The 11,619-nt window shown below is 41.9% G+C and overlaps 1 protein-coding gene across 1 annotated transcript; it reads right to left on the bottom strand.

Annotated features, from left to right (window-relative positions):
- LOC109716035 lies at positions 132 to 930 on the bottom strand. The gene has a single exon (XM_020241308.1). It carries the CDS (start codon positions 806 to 808, stop codon positions 296 to 298), a length of 513 nt encoding a protein of 170 aa, XP_020096897.1. The 5' UTR covers positions 809 to 930; the 3' UTR covers positions 132 to 295.

The raw sequence follows: 11,619 nt of genomic DNA, 5'->3' as shown, positions 1-11,619 counted from the left end.
AAAATAAAGCTTTAATTAGGAACCAGTGGAGTATTGTTAAAGATGATACATTATCTGCAGTTCAATTATAGAGCTTTAATTATTGTAACTTCAACTTGCTTTTAGTCTTACTTAAGTGGGAATTAGAGAACTTAATAAACTCGAAAAGCTTTTAATTTATTACTTATGCCTAATTACACATTCTTTTGTACAACACTCACAACTTGATTCTACCAACCCCAAAAAAAAAAAAGAAAAAAAGAACAAATGAACAAATTGACGCATATATAATCTACGTATGAGATTTTCGATCAATTTACTGCACTTTGGAAAGGATCAGCTGCGATATCTCGATCAAATGGCAGACTGCCGTGACCGCCGCGATCGGCACACTCAGCACGACGAGCCCCAGCATCCCCAGCCCCAAACCAGGCCTGGTGCTCAACAAGAGGGCCTGCAGCAGGCCCGCGAACTCGCACACGTGCGCGCCGTAGCTCGTGTAGTACCCTTTCTCCCACTCGGTCCACTCCGCGGGGGGCTCGTAGTTCCGCTCCGCCATCTCCATGTCGTTGATCCTCTTCCGCAGCACGATCATGTTCTCGTCCACGAACCCACCGCCGCCGAAGTCCGATCCATGGGGCTCTCTTCTGAAGGCGAAATGAGCTGCAGCCAGACGTCTCCTCCGTTCGGGGAGTCCGGGGCCTGCCGGCGGCCTGAAAGACGGTCCGAACGAGCGATACTGCAGTCTGGCTGGCCCGAGACCGGCCGGACGCGGCGGCGGGGGAGGGTGGATTGAGAAATTGGGGGTGAAAATTGAGATTGTTTCCATTGGATTTGGATTGTAATTGCAATTGAGAGAGAGAGATTAAGGGGTTTGTATATATATATAGAGAGAGAGAGAGAGAGAGAGAGTTTTATGTATTTGAGATGTGGATAATAATAATGCTTTGTGTGTTGTGGGGTGTGTGTGTGTGTATATATAGCCATATAGGGTTTGGGGGGAATCCTAGGCCCTACGGCCGTACGTAACGGTCGAAGCGCGTGGGCCCCAAAGAGGAGGATAGCTGTCGCCGACCAACGCGCTCGGCGGTGGCACGGAGGAATGGTAGCCGTACACGTGGCGCGAGGTGATTAGTAGGCGGGACCGGAATTGGAGGAGCTAACTGTAAGGACGCGCCCCGCTTTTCCCGGCGAGATTTTTTTTCCCGATATTATTATTATTATTACTATTATTATTATTTATTTTTTTTTGTCGAAATTGGAAATTAGTAGTTTTTTTTTTTTTTTTGGCCCTTTTGCGTAAAAATTTCACTTATTTTGGGCTTTTGCAAAATCGGATCACATTTTTCGTTTTTGCAGATTCGGTCCGCTTTTTCAGCAAATTGACCAAAATACCCTTATTACTTTTTCTCTTTTCTTTTTCTCTCTCCTCTTCGTTTCTATCGTTCTTTTTTTTTTTCTCGTCGAAAAAAAAAGAGGCGGGCCGGACCGTCGCCTTCTTTTTCACCGACGCCTCCCTCCTCACCCTCCTTCTTCACCGTCGCCTCCCTCCTCACCCTCCTCTTCACTGCCCGTGACCCCCTCCTCCTCTCCCCCGTCGCCGCCGCCGAGCCTACCCCCACCGTCGTCTCCGTCGCCGTCGCCGAGCCCATGGCCATGGCGGCGACGGCGAAGGTGGAGGAGAGCGAGGGGGAGGGGAGGGGGTCGCGCGACTCCATGGCCACCACCACGCTCTCTTTGAACGGCATCGCCCCGCCGTCGCCATCGCTATTGGCGCTGTCGTCGTCGTCGTCTTCCGCCTTCTTCGGCGCCGCGTCGCCGAGTATGGAGCCCGTGTCGGCACCAGGGGGCTCAAAGAAGAGGCGGTCGACGTGCGCCGACGACTTGATGCCGCGTATCACGCTCTCCGACGACTCGCCGTCGTACTACTCGTCGTCGGACGGCGCCGTCGACAGGCTGATCATGTCCCGATCGCGCCCCTCGTTCGACGAGTTGGTGAAGCGCGACTCCGGCGAGTCCGGCCGGTACACCGAGTTGGCCGTCTTGTACATGCAGCCCGACGACGGCGAGGCGGAGAAAAAGACGACGGCGAAGAAGAAGGCCTAAACTGGATGCGGAGGCCGAGGCGGAGAAGAAGACCACGGCGAAGAAGAAGAAGAAGGGGAGGCCGAGCGGCAGGGTGCGAGAGGGGGAGGCGGAGGCGCAGCCGGCGCCGGTGCCGACGCCGCGCGTGTTCTTCTCCGTCGGCGCCGTCCCTCCTCCCGCCGCCGCGCAGAAGCCGCCGACCAGCGAATGGTGTAATGGTGCATATGGTGTAATGGTGGTGTAACGGTGTAATGGTGCAAATAGTATAATGGTGTAATGGTGCAAAATTGTAATGGTGTAATGGTGCAAATGGTGTAATGGTGTAATGGTGCAAAATTATAATGGTGCAAATGGTGTAATGGTGTAATGGTGCAAATGGTGTAATGGTGTAATGGTGCAAAATGGTATAATGGTGTAATGGTGTAATGGTGTAATGTTCCCCACTCCTCGCCGGCGCCGGCTGCGCCTCCGCCTCTCCCTCCTGCGCCCTACTGCTCGGCCTCCCCTTCTTCTTCTTCGCCGTTGTCTTCTTCTCCGCCTCTGCCTCCGCATCCAGCCCGACCCCGTTCGCCGCGGCCGCTGCCGTTGCCGCTACGGCGACGGGATCGGGCTGGGGGTCCGCGGGGCCGGTGCCGACTGTGCTTCCGCCTCCCCCTCCTGCGCCCTGCCGCTCGGCCTCCCCTTCTTCTTCTTCGCCGTCGTCTTTTTCTCCGCATCCAGCCCGACCCCGTTCGCCGCGGCCGCTGCTGCCGCGGCGACGGGATTGGGCTGGGGGTCCGCGGCGGCGGGGGAGAGGAGGAGGGGGTCGCGAGCGGTGGAGAGGAGGGTGAGGAGGGAGGCGACGGTGAAAAAGAAGGCGACGATCCGCCTCTTTTTTTTCGGCGAGAAAAAAAAAAGAACGACAGAAACGAAGAGGAGAGAGAAAGAGGAAAGAGAAAAAGTAATAAGGGTATTTTGGTCAGTTTGCTGAAAAAACGGACCGTATCTGTAAAAACAAAAAAGGTGATCCGATTTTGCAAAAGTCTAAAATAAGTAGATTTTTTATGCAAAAATGTCTTTTTTTTTTAGATTGCATAAAAATGAACACTTTATTATTTACCATATCATTATTTTTATTTGAATTTATCATTATTTAATTTGATTATAGTTTTCTCATCTTATATTCAGAACCAGTTAATTTATTTTGAAATTTACATAAATTATAACGCGACATCTCAAATCCAGCTTCGATTCTCTACAGATATTACTATTTTATTGTTGTGATTTTAATAAATTATTAGAACAGAGATCTAAAAATAATTATTGACTCATTCCATAAATAATATTTTATTTTAAGATACTCGTAAATGCGTTTTAAAAAATTAATATATTTCGTACGTACGTACGTGAATTTTAAAATTTTAGGAAACCACCGATTCTTTTTTTTTTAAAAAATTAATTGAACATGGAATACCGTGAACTGACACGTGTCCGTCCTAGATTGAGCATAGCATCTTAAGAAATGCCACGTGTGGTGACTGTCCCTGATACTGACACGTGTCGGTCACTGCGGTTTAGCTTTTATATCACCGCCCTGTACTTTAACTTACATAGGATTCTTGACAAATGTCCGTACGTTATGCTAAATTTTTTTAAAAAATGATAAATTACATGCGTGGTCTTCAAAATTGACACTTTCGTTTTCAAATTTTAATATGTTTTAATTTCTGACTTAAAATTTTAAAATTATTATTATTAAATTTTACTATCTAATTTAGTTGATTAATTATTAATATATTGTTAACTTAAAAATAATGTATAGTACTGATATATCACTTATATATTAATAATATGTTAATATTTAATCAACTAAATTGAATTACAGGACTTAATTATAATAATTTTAAAAATTTAAAATATAAATTATAATAAATTAAATTTTGACATGTTACGAATTTTATATTAGTATATTTCGTGAAGTGAGTCGGAGTCTTCAAAATTCAAAAAAAAAAATGAAAATTGAAGATTTGAAAATTCAAAGTATGAATTTACGATGCTCGATAAGTTTAGATAATATCGGTGATGATTTATAATCATATACATATTTGGAAGATATTAGAATAGATATAAATTGATAAATATTTAAATCTGAAGTTTTCCAATCCTACTCTGATTGTAATTGTTTCCAAATATATAAATAAGATGGCACATTTTAAAATCAGTTTTTCAATTTTAATCTGAGTCTAATTACTTCCAAAACTTTTTAAAATCAAATTTTCAATTCTAATCTGGTTCTAATTGTTTTCAAATCAATAAATAAGATGTGAGGTTGTCTTTAAAATGTGGTTAAGTATAAAATATTTTTTAGAAAATCTTAGAAACTTGTTTGGTGCTTTCTCTCTCATCCCCAAAAGCAAGTTTTTATCGGATCACTTTTTGAAAATCTAATTTCTCTTTTGTTATGGAGAATTGATATGGTCATTGCTTAGAGACATTTTTAACGGTTTTTTAATGATTCTCTAAGTAAGGAATCACCACCAATGTTATTTGTTTTGTTCCGGACGGAGTGGCGTCATGAATTCGACGTGACCAAGACAATTCGTGGATTCAAATCATTGGTGCTTCTGAATTCGAGTGGCGTTCGTGAATTCGTATGTGGGCGTGGACTAGCCGTTGAAGAGCGCGAAATCCAAAAAAGATAAAAGAGAAGTTTGAATCCGTGTAGTAAGTAATCACCTTATAATCTTTTATTTCTTAGTGAATTGTTATCGCGTGTTTGTTCCGTAAATTTTTTTTTTTGTTGGAGTTTTTCTATGTAAATTTTGGTATGCTATTTTAATTTTCGCATTTATTTTTGATAGATTGAGATTTCTGTTGATCTTTTCGTCGGTAATTTGTCCTCAAACTATAGCTAAACATGATTTTAGAGGGGCGGGGTTGGGGTTAGTTAACCCCACCCCTCCCAAAAATAGAGATGTGATTAAAGTTAATCTCATCCCAATTTAATTTAAAATATAATTTAAAAAATTTTAATTTTAAATTATAAATTTTAAAATTTATAATTTGTAATCTTAAAATTAATATTAATATTTTTAAAATTTAAAATTTAAAATTTAAAATTGACATTTTATACTTGAAAATTTTAAAATATTTAATTTGTAATCTTAAAATTAATATTTATATTTTTAAATTTTAAAATAAATTTTAAAATTTAAAATTTTAAAATTGTTATTTTTAATTATTTAAATTTTAAATTTAATATTTTATAATTGAAAATTTAAAAATTTATAATTTGTAATCTTAAAATATATATTTATATATTTATTTTTTAAAATTTTAATTTTAAATTAAATTTTAAATTGTTATTTTTATTTTTTAAAATTTTATATTTGTTAGATTTGATTTAAATTTTACAACTTTAAATTTTTAAATTTGAGATTTAAAAATAAATTTTAATTTTGAATTTTTTAATTTTAAAAGTTATTTATTTAAATTTAACATTTTAAATATAAAATAAAAAATTTAAATTCAAATATGAAAATTGAGGCAATATCATTATTTTCTATTTATAACAACCCACCATCCTTCTTATTCCACCTACTCTAATCAAACACTAATTTTCTTATATCTGGATTAAACCCAATTCTCAACCAAATACAAAATTACTCTAACTCCACATTAATCCTGAACTTAAACATATCCCTGAAATAACTAGTTCTTACTTAACCCCGAATCAAACAAAGCATTAATAAGGGGTTATGTGCAAAACGGCAGGGTCCCGCGTGAGGCCGCACAGCGGGTAGTTTAAATTCGAAGTGTGCAATTGCAACGAATAATGGAATAAGCCTACAGCCTTTACATAGAAAAAGTAAAAAAAAGAAAGAAAGAAAGAAAAAAAGAAAGAAAATGTAACAAATGAATTGTTAGGATGATAAATTAAAATTTCTTAAATTCCAGAGGGTGAATTATATTTGATCAAATTTCTGATACTAAGAATTTTTTTTATCAATTTTCTAAATTTCATAAAGTACATAGTTATTAAAATTATTAATTTTTTATTCATCTTCCTCAGACTAGCTTTATAATGAATCCAAAAGCTATATATTTGCTTGAATTGTTATACAAAAGCAAAATAAACATACAATGGTGATTTGTTTCCTCGAAGTTCAGAGAGCAAAAGAACTATATTGCGGAGCGGTTGCTCGCGTTGCAGAACAGGCACAGGTTCTATAAATTATAAAATAATGTAGAGCTCAAGAAGCTGCTGACTACTACAGTAATGAAGGAGTTGTCAGTTTAAGAAGGCTATTTGTGTAACCAACCTGTCTCGTACCGTCATCACTTGAAATTGCTCGCTTCAAATTCCATGCCTCTCCGGTTGCTGTGTCGTAGCAGATCCCGTGAGAATTAAATTTGGGCACGATGAAACCAACTCCAAAGGCAATAATAGACGCGCGGGTCCTGTTAAGAACGGTCTCCAACGATTTGGTACTTTGGTTTCTTAGATTCATCCTGAGGCCCATGAAAGCGAAGAAGTCTGGATTGGCTTTCGCGACCGTCTCAATTGTAAGCAAATCCTGTAGGACCAAGAGGATTGGTTTCAGGATCACATGTGGATCTCCCTATCATCCAACCTCGCGAAGCTCAACTTCCCTTCCCATTCACTGATATTCTGATAATACGCGGCGGCCGTGAATGGCGAAGGTACGGCGCCGCCGCGCTCTTCTCTCGGATCGAACCATAACATCTCACTTCTGACATGCCAAAAGAAAGTTTCCGCCACATAGACACTAGAAAGTAATTCATACGCATCTTCCAGAGCGTACAACAACTTCAGCGAAACTTGCTACCGAGATGTTTCCCATGAGCCCTTGGCGGAAGAGAAGACGAAGAAAGAAGCGTCTGCTTGGCCAGCGGTACCGCTCTGCATTAAAAACAACACGACAATCTTGCGGAGAGCGCCACATTGCGTGTCATAGACAGCTAATTGCATCCTCCAACAAGAAAATTGGGGCGTCCAGCTTGGGGGTGTTGGGAGAGGACGCCAATCCATCCACACCGGATTACCCAAGTAGAGCTCAGATATAATGCCGCTCCTCGAGGTTATAGCAATGCAGAGGATTCCGCGGCAGGCCGCGAGGGGGAGCCAGTCGTCGACTGGGCAGTTGAACTAGGGCTGCTTGAAGATTCTCAGGAAGCCGATGGAACAGGGTGGGTTCCTTTCTTCTCGGCGGGAGAGGAAGACTTGGCAAGGCGTTTCGCCGAAGAGGAGGGAGGGGGAGGAGCGGGCGTAGGCGTCTTGCAGGCGCATGAAGTGGGAGTCAGTGGAGATTAAGGCGCGCCAGCGCTTCGACACGCATTGCAACTAGTTTTGGCGGGAAGCAGAGGGAGGACGCCGTACTCAATGATGTCCTCCGAAAGCGTGTGGCCTCCCCTGGTCACCTTTTGTATTGCCTTTTGCGAGTTCGAGCAGCCAATTCAAACTCTTAATAGAAGGAGGATTGCAACGCCCAGGGTTTTGATGTACGAGGTGAGGAATTGTGAAGTAATAACTAATTTACGTAAGATCCTCTGCATTTATAAACGTATGAAGTTGGAAAGAGAGTAGATCTCTAACAAATATCTGTTATTGATGGCCAATCTAATCTTAAGATATATCTTTTACATGTTAATCTAATTCCAATTTTACTGTCAATCTCAACTCCGACTCGAATTCTAATTCTTTTTTGAGAAAAAGATAGCAAGCTATATTCATTCATTAAGCAAAATGAACTAGGCGAACAGGGTGGAAGCAGCTAAGGCTTCCGAAAAAAGAGCAAAAAAGTGTAGTAAGAAAATAAACAAAGAGAGAAAGTAGGAAAAAAGAAAAAGGCAAAAGTGAAAGAGAAAAGACTGAAGAGTAGGGAAGAAGAATTGATGACGATTCAGAGGAGCTCGATCCAATTCTTTATCAAGAGTTTGGCACGTTCGAGAGCCCGGATAGCGTTAGGAGACTTCGAGCGGAAAGTAAGGTTGTTTTTTTCCATCCAGACGGCCCACCAAATTGCTACCAAAAGGGTAAGACCGTTTGATCTCTTCGCGCTGTCAGGGATGTTAGAAATATTTGTCGAAAGGTCTCTTACGTCACCCGAGTCCTCGTCGGGTGCATCTAGACCCGCCGCAAGAAGGAGAAGGTATCGTGCGAAGACACAGTAACAGAAGAGGTGGTCGCAGCTTTCCGTGAGTACAACACAGAATCCACAGTTTTGCTCTACAAACATCCGTCGATTGAGCAATCTGTCGGCAGTGAGTAATCTCTTTCGAAGCAGCAACTAGATGAAGATTTTGATTTTGACTGAAATTTTTAATCTCTAAATATGCTGGTTTATCAAGTCTCGCTAGAAACTGGTAGAGGGATTTGACAGTAAAAAGCTAGTTGGAGGTCCACCTCCATTTCGGCAAGTCCAGGCTGGTGTTTGGGATACAATGAATAATCAGAACTTTAAATGATATCAATTGTCTACGATTTTCGGTGGAATGGGACACTGCGAAGCCCCTGCAGATGTAGTGCCATCTCCATCTGTTTGAGTTCCAGCATTGAGATACTCTGGTCTCCTTGTTCGTAATATTGACGAAAATGTCTGGAAACATGGTGCTTAGAGGGGTTTCTCCAACCCAAATGTCGGACCACATCCTGATGTTGTTTTCGTTACCTAGCACGTAAGATACACCGCATTTAAACACTTCGCGGCATCGTACCACACTTTTCCACCACTGCGAGTAAGGTGCGAAGGCACTGCCCTTGTGCAACGGCCTTCGTCTGATGTAATAAAGAGATCTAATCAGTTTGCACCAAGGCCGGTGTGGCTCGTTGAAGAAACGCCACCACCATTTGGTTAAGAGTGCCGTGTTCATAGAGTCCAGATCTTTGATCCCCAGCTATCCTTCTGCCTTGCTTTTGCAGACAGTATTCTAGCTAATGAGGCATGCTCCCTCGAAAATTTTGGAACACCTTTTTCAGAAGAAGGCTCTTCTCAGGGCTTCATCCGGTGTAGTACCAATTGAGGCGCTTTGAAGATGGAAATATAGAATAGCGACAAATTGGTTAGAACCGAGTTGACAAGGGTGAGTCTCCCCCCCTGGGAGAGAAGTTTAGCTTTTCATCCTTCGATTCTCCTATCTATGCGATCGATAACCAGTGCCCAATCTTCCCTACGAAGTTGTTTGGTGTTAAGTGGTAATCCCAATTAGCGGAATGGTAGAGAACCTACTTTACAGCGTAAAATGCTGGCCAGTCTATCGGCTTTGCAAGGATTGGGCCCAAAGTAAAATAATTTCGATTTGTCCAAGTTAATCCTGAGGCCCGAGGCCCATTCAAATGTTTTCCAAATAAACTGGAGGTTCCGCATATAATTTTTTCTTGGCTCGCAGAAAAGAATAGTGTCGTCGGCGTATTGGATAATCACCGTCTGACAATCTTCTGATAGGCCAATTTTGTGTAGCAGGCTGTTATCTCTAGCCGTCTCAGCTACTCTTGCTAGACAGTCAGTCACCAATAAAAAGAGGTAGGGGGAGAGAGGGTCTCCCTGTCTGAGGGCCTTCTTTGCTTTCAACCATGCTGTCGGGGTGTTATTGACTAAAATAGCTATTTTGGCGTTGACGATACATTACTCAATCAAAGTCCACCATTTGTCGTTGAAACCCAGCCATCTAAGTATACTTTGCAGAAAGACCCATTTGACATTGTCGAATGCTTTTTCGAAGTCAACCTTGATACTTACACATTCATTACTAGATTTTGAGCACCAGTTTACAAGTTCGCAAGAGGTGAAGAAAGAGTCTACTAGTTGCCAGTCTTTGAGAAGGCCGATTGCATTGAAGTGATAATGGACAGAAGTATAGGCGCAAGTCTGTTAGTAAGGATTTTTGAGATGATTTTTTGAATTTCATTGATGAGACTGATCGGTCAGAAGTCTTTGGCCTTGCGTGCTACTTCTTTTTTAGGTATGAGGCACACGAAAGAGTAGTCAGTCGGGCCAGTGTATAATTTGCCGTCATAGAGATCGGTGAAAACATTGAAAATATCCTCCTTGACCGTCTCCCAAAAGGTTTGGAAGAAAATTAAGGAAAACCCGTCTGGCCCAGGGGCCTTCTCGCTGCCAAGTTGGATGGTGGCAGCCCGAACTTCCTCAATTGTAAACGGAGTGGTTAGGATTTCAGGGTTTAGTAATCTGTTAGAGTGGTAGAGACTACTCCAATCTCCAAGAGACGGTAGACTCTCCGCTTCCTGGCCAAACAGTCGTTTAAAAGAGTGAAAGAAGTATGATCTCTTGTGTTCTTCATTAGAAATTTCCCGCCCGGGGTCGTCTTCAATGACTTCAATCCTGTTATTATGTTTTCGACCATCGGCCACCGCGTGAAAAAATTTAGTGTTTCCGTTACCTTCTTTGAGCCAACGCTGTTTGGCCCTGATTTTTTAGAGAATTTCTTCCTCCTCTAGGATAAAGTGTAGTTGTGATTTGAGGTCGCCCGTTTATCCAAGATTTTCTGGGATAGGTTGTGATGTTCCTCTAATTGGTCGATCTTTTGGAGTTCCTCCTGCAGTAGCCTCTTAGAGTTAGATATGCTGTGAAAATTCATCTTACACCATTCCTTCATCCTAACTCTGCAATGCCTGACTTAGCAGATATAGTGAGGATGGTCGATATCTTAGGGGTGACTTCATTCCACCAAAGCGGTACTTTTGTGAGAAAATCCTCCTTTGTTAGCCAGACCGACTCAAACCGAAATCTCCTCGACGTGGGGTGGTGCCCCGTAGTCAGGATGATCAGGGTATGGTCGGAGGTGGTTTGGGGAAGGGCTTTGACCTTGCAATGAGGAAAAGTATGGTCCCATTCTGTTGATACAAGAAATCTGTCGAGTTTGGCCAGTGTGGGTTATGTTGCATATTCGACCAAGTGAAGTTTTGGTTAGACATAGGAAAATCAATAACCGCTAAGTTACTGATGAGGTCAGTAAACATAGCCATAGCTTTAGCACTCCAGGGGTTTCCTTTTCTTTCAGACTGATTTTTGGTGAAGTTAAAATCTCCGCAGATGATCCAGTTGTTAGAGCAAACCCTTTAAAAGAGAGCAGTTCGGTGCAAAAAGTTTCCTTTCCATCCCAGTTCGGAGGCCCGTACACGTTCGTGAGGTAGAAGGTCTTTCCGCTAGCGAGGCGTGTTAGATTGAGAGTAAGTGAATGCTCTCGCACTAAGACCTCATTACACAAGAAAAATTTAGAACTCCAGCAAGAGATTATACCACCAGAAGCCCTAACCGTCGGAATAAAGTGGCACCTATCAAAGTTAGATCCGTAGGAAGAGCGTAGGAAAGAATGAGACACAGAATCCACCTTAGATTCTTGAATACAGACAACAGAACAAAGGAGAGGAGACACTACGGACTTGACGCAACGACGCTTAGCTGGGTCATTGAGACCACGAACATTCCAATTTAAAATGTTAAACATCAGAAAAAGACGACGCACACATAACAAGACGACACAAGACAACACACATAACAATCACAAAGAGCTAATGCTAAAGACAGCCAACTC

This window comes from Ananas comosus, linkage group 10 (assembly GCF_001540865.1).
Source record: "Ananas comosus cultivar F153 linkage group 10, ASM154086v1, whole genome shotgun sequence".
NCBI lineage: Eukaryota > Viridiplantae > Streptophyta > Magnoliopsida > Poales > Bromeliaceae > Ananas > Ananas comosus.
The sequence above is the reverse complement of the archived record's forward strand: the minus strand, read 5'-3'. Positions and strand labels throughout refer to the sequence as shown.